This window comes from Phodopus roborovskii, unplaced genomic scaffold (assembly GCF_943737965.1).
Source record: "Phodopus roborovskii unplaced genomic scaffold, PHOROB, whole genome shotgun sequence".
In the NCBI taxonomy this organism is placed as follows: domain Eukaryota; kingdom Metazoa; phylum Chordata; class Mammalia; order Rodentia; family Cricetidae; genus Phodopus; species Phodopus roborovskii.
Genome location: NW_026126447.1, coordinates 32,258,688 through 32,268,947, shown reverse-complemented (window position 1 = coordinate 32,268,947; position 10,260 = coordinate 32,258,688). Strand labels below are relative to the sequence as shown.

At 41.0% G+C, this 10,260-nt stretch overlaps 1 protein-coding gene across 1 annotated transcript in view; it reads right to left on the bottom strand.

The window, feature by feature from the left end:
• Positions 1-6,788: 6,788 nt before the first annotated feature.
• Positions 6,789-10,260, bottom strand: part of Ror1 (receptor tyrosine kinase like orphan receptor 1) — a 350,790-nt gene continuing 347,318 nt past the window's right edge. The window contains exon 9 of the mRNA XM_051188230.1: positions 6,789-9,325. Coding sequence (XP_051044187.1) covers positions 7,898-9,325 — 1,428 coding nt within the window. The 3' untranslated portion in view covers positions 6,789-7,897. The remainder of the gene's footprint in view (positions 9,326-10,260) is intronic.

Here is a 10,260-nt window from a genome sequence, read left to right as displayed (position 1 = left end):
ACTTCTACAAAACAGCTCCCACTCATAAAACTTAGAGAACCTTAGGGGTGAAAGATTTAAGAGCCAGAGGATCAGGGAATTTGTTATAAGATTTTGCATCCTAGGAATGTCAGATGCTATGCCCATAAAATCTTACCAATATGACTGCCTATACACCGGTTGATGATCAAGGACAAGAACAGACATGCCAAAGTGGATGAAGGAAAGCATATGAGACCTCAAATTACATCAAGAACTCCAGACAACTAAGGAATTCTGAGTTCTCCAGGGACTATCCAATACCAAATGCCAGTCTTGAAGATATTCAAACAATATTATATATATTGAGCAGTTGTATTTATGCATTTAGGAGTGTGTGGTGTGTGTGTGTATCACCAATTACTGAAAAAAAAAGAGATCATAAATTAGAAAGACAGCAGGGAGGGGTAGGTGGAAGATTAGAAAAAGAAGGTTTGGAGGGAGGAAAGTGAAGGGAAGAATTATATAATTATAATCTCAAACATTAAAATTAGTAATTTTTAAAAGGATATAAGCATAGGCAAGAACTTTCTAGAAGAATTCAGACAGTTCAAAAAATAATTAAAAGAATTGACAAATGGGATTTCATGACATTAAAAAGTTTTTGTATAACAAAGGAAATATTCCCCAGAGGTAAGAGAGAGCCTACATAGTGGAAGAAAATATTCGTTAACTATGACCATATGACAGGGGATTAATATCTTAATCACATTAAAACTCCAAAAATTAAACACCAAAAGAACAGTAACTCAATCGATAAGTGAAAATAAATTGAATAGTTTAAAGAAGAACTAGAAGAAGACAGGAGAAATAAAAATGGCCAGTAAATACATGGAAAAATGTTTGGCTTGCTTGGCCACCAGGGAAATGGAAATGAAAACCTCTTTAAGATTCCATCTCATCTCAGTGAGAGTGGCAATCATCAAGCAAACAAATGCTGGCAAGGATATGGGGAAAGATGAGCATGTAGACTCTGCTGGTGCAAAGGCAAATTAGTACCTCTACTATGGAGGTTAATATGGAGATTCATCATAGAAACACAAAACATAGCCACTGTATGACTGGTTATATCTCTAAAGGAATCTCCATCAGCCCACCACAGACATGTTTGCACAGCCATGCTGACTGCTGCACTGTTTATATTTCCTAAAATATGGAACCAGCCTAGATGCTCATCAACAGGGAATATATATATAGAAAAATGTAGTATGGAAATATCATAGTGTTTCATTTGTCTAGTAAAATGTGAAATTATGTCCTTTGTGGGAAAAGGATTTAACATCATGCTAAGTGAAACAAAGGCCCAGAAAGACAAATATCAAGCTTTCATTTATATGCAGAATTTCAATTTAAATATATAATTATGTGACATATTAATGACATTAAAATAGAAGACATAGAGGGGGGCATGAAAGGGAAATGTGAGGAAAGGATAACAAATACTACATACTTCCTCTCATATGTGGAATCTATCTATCATTTTTCTACCTATCATCTATCTGCTTATCCATCATTTATCTATCCATCCATCATTTATCATCTATCAACTATTATAGTGGGTCTTTCTCTGACCCACCAGCCAGCTCCAAAGGGGGACATATTAATTATGAAAGCTTGGCTGATAGTTAAGGCTTGTTTCTAACTACCCCTTACAAGTTAAATTAACCCATTTCTATTCATTTACTTTCTGCATCGTGGCTTTATTACCTCATCTCCATACTGCCCATTGTGATTGCTGTGCATCTCTTGATGTCTTCGCCTTCTTCTTCCCAGGATTCTCTGTTCCTCAAATCCTGCATAGCTATTGGCTGTTCAGCTTTTTATCAAACCAATCTGAGTGACACATCTTTACAGTGTACAAAAAGGTTATTCCACAGCAAACTGTCATTATGACTAAAATCAGAAGGGGAGCCATTTTGGGGGAAGGGATGGGACTTGATGATAAGTGTGGAAATTAATAGGAGGTAGTTCTGAGCAGAGTACAAAGAAATGTTTGGAAAATGTCACAATGATCCCCATGCTTTTGTACACTAAGTGTTTTAAGAGTGATTAGCATTATGTTCTAGGGCATTTCTCATGACCATGTGACCTTCATTGCCTCCAAACAGGTGGAAAATGATCTATCCCTTACAGTTAGGTTTGGCCTCAGAACTTGTATTAACAAGCAGCATGTCTGAGCTAAGACTGGGTGAATGACTATGTCTTAGGATTCTTATTTTCTCTATACTATGAAACAGGTTGTCCTCGAGAGACCCCACCCAGGGAAGCCACACACACCCACCTCTGCTAACAGACATGGGTGACACCTGTTTCTAGTGAGAGTTCCACTTTACCTCTAAAGCCAGGAGAATTTGAGCCCTGATCTATGTCTTTGTGTGGCTAGTCCTTGTAATGTTTAACAGTCAGGAGTGCAGGTCAGTGTAAACTGAGAGCCAGGCTCCTTCTCTTCACATTATATATTCCTTGAGTTTTCATTTCTGCACCTCATGATACCATCTTTTACAAAGTTCTAGGCAATGTCCTAGCTAACTTCCAGGAGGGTTTTCCTCTGTAAGTGACAAAAACATTCCTTCACATAGTCACTTGGGGAGGGGTCTGGAGCTCACACCCCCTGGTCAGCCAGTGTTATGGTACTTAATTTGTGAACAAGCAAACTCTTAAGTGATTAGAACTTGACGAGTCATAAATACGTCAGCAGTCTGTCTGCCTTTACATCTCTATGTTTTTAAACCTCCCCATACTAACTTCCTGGAGGATTGCCCTGACCTTGAATGCTTTGATGGTTTGTAAGGCTCACTATCCTGAGGTTTCAGTGACCCAGTACTCTGGAGTTTATGGTAACAAACTTCAGGCGCAAATGTGACAGGTTGCAAAATCCCTGTGTGTGCTTCCTCACTCCTTTTCCTACTCTGATCTGGTATTTCCTCTTTAGCATTTGAGCTATAGACTCAAAAAATTGCTCTATGAATTAAGAAGAGGATGAATGTCATTCTGTCACTATTCTAGATCCCTTTTGCTGTTCTCCTCCATCTTTAGGCCCCATAGCTCTCTGGAGAGTCAGGCTGTCAAGCCCCAATGGACTGCAGCCAATGCAGGAAACAAGCTACAGGTAACCATTTCCGCCACAGGAAGCACAGAAGAGGGAGGGGCCTTTGGTGGCTTCCAGTACCATAAGAACTAGGGGCTGGCCTTACTCTATAGACAAGATTGCTGGTGTTTAGGGCCCCCTTTTGTTTTTGTTTTGTTTTTTTTTTTTTTGAAGCACAGAAGGAATTCTTTCCATTTTTTTTTTCAACCATCAGTTTACAAAGAAAATAGCTTTTTTTTTTTCTTTTTGAGCTTGCCATGTGAAGGAAAAGCAATTAGCCAGGGATCCAAGAAGGAGAGGAGAGAATGCCCCTGCTCCCTGCCTCCTAGGGTTTTCAGGATGTCCTCAGCCACTGACCTACACCCTAAGCCTGTACTGTATTTATTTCTTTTAAAAGTACATTAGTTTCTATTACTGTGTGTGGGTGCACATGCCATGGCATGTGACAACAGTAAAAGCAACTCCGTGGAGCCTCTTCTCTTCCTCCTCCAGCTTCCCATTGGTTCCAGGAATCACTCATGTTGCCAGGCTTGCAGGACAAGGGACATGACTTGCTGCGCCATCTCCCCAATCCACTATTCATTTTCTATCTGAGCGAAGAACTGTAGAAAAGTAGAACTTTTGGGGAAGGGTTGTTGGTTGTCTTTCCCCTACCTTTGCATCTAGGTAGGCACTTCATCAGCAGAGCTAATAGCCCTACCCTCAGAAAAATACAACTGAGTAACAAATGGCTTAACTTTAGTGCTGTGGTTTCATGTGGCTGGGTTTTCTTTAAGGGGAATGAATGGCCAAAATGCTTGTGTGCTGTTACATTACTGAAGATGAAAAGGTCACCCATCCTTACCCCGTTCCTTTCAATTCTGTAGTATTTTTTTTTAATTTTATTTGTTTATTTTTTGTATGAGTGGTCTATCTGCATATACAACTTTATGCCAGAGGAGAGAATCAGATCCCATTATAGATGGTTGTGAACTACCATGTGGTTGCTAGGAATAGAACCCAGGACCTCTGGAAGAACGGTCAGTGGTCTTAACTGCTGAGTGAACTCTCCAACCCCAATTCTGTAGTTCTTGATCTTCAGTGTCTGTCAGAATCACATGGAATATTCTTATAACACAAATTGCTGTGCTCTACCCTTAGAAATTTGGATTTAGTTCTTAAGTCAAGGACGAACTTGATAATTCACATTGCTAATGAGTTCCTGAGTGCTGTCTCTGGAAGAAACACTAAAATGAGTAATCATGCTTGAAGGCATGCAGAACTCTTGTCCAGTGCATATCTAGTGCCTCATAACAGGCAACATGGGATTGTGGTGCGGGGAACCTGCAGATGTTGGTGATTAGGGAGCTAGGGGAATCGAGGGATTTGAGGTTGAGGGGATTGGAACAGGAGCCTGGAGGAACCGAAAGAGAAAGTAGGAATGAAGGGAAGGTCCCAACATTCCAGTGTGAGGTGACACCCACACAGCCCTCCCTGTTTTGGATTTGGTGGCTTTATGGAGTTTGATGGTTGAGGTGATGAGAAAACCTGTATTTATAGCTGATGGAGAAGACCGGGAAAGTTTTCTTGTGGTTTTCTTCTGTGTGAAATATCAGAGACGAATAACTCCTTGGACTTCCATTTCCTTGACAGTGTGTATTAACTGACGAATTGGAGCTCTTTCTTTTAGGCAAATCAGGTTATAGTGATACTATGTCAATTAAATGGCTACTTCTCTTTTATTTTACTAAATGGTTGAAATCTAAGTTGGACGTGATAAGATATGCACAGACTAATCTTTAGAGTTCTAACTCATCAGTTTTGCTAAGTTCATATGGGAACATCAAGGCAGGAAATAACTCAACTTCAATCCTATTTTTAATTTTTAACATTCCATTGTAAGTATATCATTTTGATTTTAAAAGTCCAAAGCTTGCCATCGCCAGGTAGATTATATTTGGTTATGAAGTCATTGGGATTCTTCTTTCCAGCTATGATCACTAACAGGGCAATGCTCACATCTGGCTTCTTCTGTAGGACTGGGGCTTGAACCTAGGGTATTATGCATGCTAGCCAAATGCTGCACCACTAAGCTGTGTTCCCAGCCCTGCGGGTCTATTTTTTAAAAATCTACTTAACTGAGGTAAGACAAAAATAAGAATTGCGGTTTCTCTTTCTAAGAAATGTCAGTCATTAATAATAATATGAAGATTTCCAAACTCTCCCATGACAGCAATATCCAGGACATATTTTATAGTAAACATTTTAATAAACAGCAGCATAAAATAATCAGTGTTTAATATCATCTCTGGTGGTGAAATACATATGCATATACCCTCAATATAAAATAGTTTTTTGGTCATTACAAGTCCATGTTTTTCTATTTGGAATGCCCATAAGAACAAATCGAACATTGATACAGTGATTAAATGCATGCAGTGAGAATAAGGAAAGGTATGGTAGTGTAAGCTATCTGCACATCGCCTTTATATATTTGAAGAAAATCTACATTGAGTTAAAAACAAGCAAAGGAAATAAAGAAACAGACCAGCTATAAAAATGCAGATATATTTTCACTTCTGTGATACAAACCATAAACAGTTTTGTGCAGAGAAAAAAAAAAAACCTGAAAATAAAGTTAGCTTACAAAACATTGTCAACAAAGTGAAAGACTTTTCAGCTTGTGAAAAAAGGTACCATTTAATACAAAAGAGGCTGCATGATAAAGCGCCACAGCACTGGTTTAATAATTATAGCAAGTGGTTTTGAAATTTAGTTTGCTCACCTTAATGGCTTCAGTTATTATAAAAGGCTTAAAAATAAATGTTATAGTTCTTTATAAAAAAAAACTAAGTTGAATTTATTATTTTTTTAACCATAATAATGACTTTTCAGAGAAGGTATCTTACTGGCTCATGGAATGCTAATCCCCCTTTAAGGGACTCCTTGAAAACTCAGGTTCACTGAGACTGTGTTTACTCAAAATAAATATTCTTGGAAAACAACTGATTGTCATACCATATACAAAGTTGTGGTTTGAAGCGTCATCGTTAAACAGTTGCATAGCAACAAAAGGATACAATCTCCTCCTCTACTCAACTTCAGAGATGTTATGTTGAATCAGCTTATTCATGCCACAGAACAGCTCTGAATCTATTGCCCAGTAAATCTGAATATAGCCAACTCTTTTGTGTTCACAGTACCTATAAGTTCATGCTTGTTTGGGAAAACCTAGGCACATTTTGGCAGGCAGATTTCCTAGATTTCTTATGCAAACTTCACCTTGAAAGGCAGAAATAGCAAAGTCTTCCTAACTTTCTTTTATCCCCCCCCCAAGAAATATTTTTCTCTTGTGAAACATTTCCAGGATTTATTTTGCATCTTATAAGTCTTTAAGTCTCTATAGCTTTAAAATAAAAGCAAGACTAGCTGACATTTTTCTTAGAATAAAGGAGTTATTTTTTAAAAAGAGAAAAAAAATCAAATTTAAAATTCCTTTCTATGGGGAACTTGACTGCCACAGGAATTCCGAATTTGGTAAAAGGTAGTTGGCAAGTAAATGCCAGGATGGGCACACTTGATGTCACCCCTAAGGAATGCAAGAAGAATCAAATTGCTTGTTTGCCAAGTTAAGAAATTCGGAGTTTATCATTGTTGAGAGAACTCTGATATATTTCTTTTATAACATCCCACAATGTTTGCAAAATAGGACGTATTGTCTTTGGATTCCAGTTAGCTCTATGAATAAATTGTTGTACTCCTTGGTGCTAGAATATAATCAGTGAACATCCAGGAAAAAACAAGAAGACGAGTGAGAGTTTAAATTTCCTCGCTACTGGCATCATCGCAGGGTTTCCTCCTGCTCACAGTCTATGACAGTAAACATTCCCAAGACCTTGGCCAACTTGTAAACTGGTTGCAAGGCATGGAAGTGAGTGTGATTGCCTCTAGCATCACCTGTGACTGGTCCAGGGAAGCTCCTATAGAGAGGCTGACCAAAGGAACAGTGAAACAGCCCTCTCCGGTGGATACTGATCCAGGGTGAGGAACCATTTTCCTGACTCTGCCTCCTTGGGTGCCCCATTCCTAAAGCAATAACCCGAACTGTAACATACAGCCATTTCCAGCATCCACATCTACCATTTTTTAGGGCCTGTGTAAACACATTGTGGAAAGGGGACTGGAAAAGGCCTTCATGATGATAAGAGGAGGTTCACATAAACACCCTACACATCCCAGAGAAGTCCGGCTACTGAGAGGACTTCTGTGGACACGGCAAGTCTGTATGGCTCATTTCCATCCAAGATTTAAAATGTAGCCTCAAGTTCCCTCTGTGGTGCTAAACACCACACCATCCAAACAGGCTTAGAGTCTAAGTTGAATCAAACAGTTCCTGAACATCTGTCCTGAAGTAGAGACAGCAGGTAGACAAATGCTACAGTATATACATTTTGGGGGGTAGATCAACCACGATGACCAAAGGTGAATACACAGAGCACCTTTTGACTTCCATTTTTTGGTTTACTATGTAATTACACTGTTCTGTTTCTCTTCATTGGTTTTCAGTACTTGGAAATGGTTGTTCCCAACACCACATCACGCACAGAGATGGAGTGTAAATCCCACAATGCATTATTTTTTCCTGGCTGGTGTCTTTCCAGTAAGACACAGCGCAGCTTCATGGAAGATACTCGTTGCAAAGTCTACTAAATGAGAACCTTCAATTAAAAAAAAAAAAAAAGCATTGGAATATAAATCTTTCTGCCACTTTTTAGCTTGTCCGGTACAGAGTATTTACAAAAGTCACACATTTTATACTTCTGCAGAAATCATAGATTCGGTGTGTCCGTGAATGTTGGAGTCTCCAAGCAAAGATGGTTGCTTTGAGTCTATTTTGTAAGGTTTTTGAGATTTGTTGCCAAAAACAGTGATACCCATTCCACCCGGGTGATTTGGAATTGACATGTGTGGTAACAACGGAACATTTGCTTCCTGATTGGATCCTGATGAGGGCAAGCTGGCCACATGGCCAGTGCTGGTTGACCCACTGGCGCTGCTTGGGGACCGACTCTTGGGTGGTGGGCAGTGTTGAATCACCCTGGGAGGCGCTGCAGGCTGGTAGTGGGCAGCCGGAAAGGCGGCATAACCCGGAGGTATTGGGTAGCCATTGATGGGGATGAAGCGCTGGTTTTGAGGTATCGCTGGGCCAATGAAACCAGCAATCTGGCCCTGTGGTGTAATTCCCTGGCCTGGGAACATGTAATTGGGAAATCGGGGATTGCTGAGGTTACTCACAGGGCTGGCACTGAGGGAGGTGGTCTGCGTAGTGGCATTTCCACCTGAGGGAGTGGTAGAGCTGGTGTGACTTGAGAGGCCCTCCCAGGATCGAAGCCGGACATGGATGTCTTTAAAGCGCGGTCTCCTGGAAGGAATCTCATTCCAGCACTCGGTCATGAGGCTGTACATTCGCGGCGGGCAGTCTTCAGAACACGGTAACAGCTGTCGCTTCCGTACCATCTCGATCACTTCCTGATTACTGAACCCATAATACGGCTGGAGTCCAAAACTGAAAATCTCCCACAACACAACCCCAAAAGACCAGATATCAGAATCAGAAGAGAATTTGCCATACATGATGGCTTCAGGAGGCATCCAGCGAATGGGCAGCGAAGACTTACTCTGCACCCTGTAGTAATCGGCAGAGTAAATTTCTCTGGAAAGCCCAAGGTCTGAAATCTTTACATGCAGTTGCTCTCCAATTAAAATATTGCGAGCCGCAAGGTCCTTGTGCACGAAGAAGTGACTAGACAGGTATTCCATGCCGGCGGCAATCTGAATTGCAATGTGCAAGAAATCTCCATGATCCAGGCTGGATTTTACTGTCCCGTCTTCATCACTGCTACAGCCCACATCGGAATGCGGGGATCGCATAATGAGGAACTCATGGAGGTCTCCCTGGTTCGTATACTCAAAGAGCATACATACGGGTTGTTCCTGGGTGACGGCGCCGAGGAGGCATACAATATTGGGGTGGTGTAGTTCCGCCATAAGAGAGGCTTCCTGTTGAAATTCTGTCCACTGCTGGGGGTTGTTATAGTCTTTCAAGGTCTTGATAGCCACCAACTGTGCATGGTCCATGCCTGGGAGGTAGAGGTGGCCTTTATAGATCTTCCCAAAGGTACATTCCCCCAATTCTTCCATGAAACGTACAGCAGAAAGAGGCAACTCCTTAGCCTTGCTCTGTAAGAAAGGGAAAGTGCGTGTTAAACCCTTCCTTAAAGCCAGACATCTTGGTATTGAAATGAGAGGCGGGGCATACCAAAGGTAACAGGTAGAATGATTGTGATGGAGGTGATAGGAAAGGCGCTTGCAGTTTCCTGCAGACCAAGGCTTGTTTCTATAGTTCTTTCTATCCATTATCATCCTGATGTGACTCCAGCATCTCCCTGGAGGAGAGTGATTTTAATACCCGTTGAAGAAGCTGGGTGTGGTGGCAGATGTATGCAATCCTAGCATTGTGGAGTCTGAGGCAGGAAGATGGAGGCTATCTAAGGCTACCCAGTGAGGGCTTATCTAAACAACAGAACAAAAGCCCCAAAGAGAGGACAAACAAACAAGTAAACACAATGGAAACCAAAGGGGTGTGTGTGGGGGGGGAGGTAGAGCAGGCATGGTGGTATGGGGGCATATGCCTGCACAGAGGTAGAAATGCCAGAGTTTGAGGCAAGCCTGGGCCAAAACTCAGTCTCAAAAAGGGCTGGGAATATAGATAGCTCAAGTGCTATCTCATGCAAGGCCCTGGGTTTAATTCCTAGGCATGAAAGTGTGTGTGTGTGTGTGTGTGGGGGTACTGAATAGAGTATTATAAAGTTGTAGAAAATAAGGAAGCCTAATATGTGCAGGTATGGGATGGTCTCTAAAATCCTGTTGCTTTTAGTTCATAAAAATCAGAGCAGCTTGAAAAAAAAAAATCAGAGCAGCTAATGCCATACATAACTTCCGCATAAGAGAGGAGGAATAGAAAGGGCCTGTCCGCATTTCTTTGTATGTGCACTAGGACATTTAGAGAGCTGATAGAAGGAAGTTCAGAACAGCAGTGCCCATGAGGGAGAGTAGAAGTGGGAATTAGGAAGAGAAGGGGTGGGGTAGAGATTTTCATCTCAGCTCTTTTATAC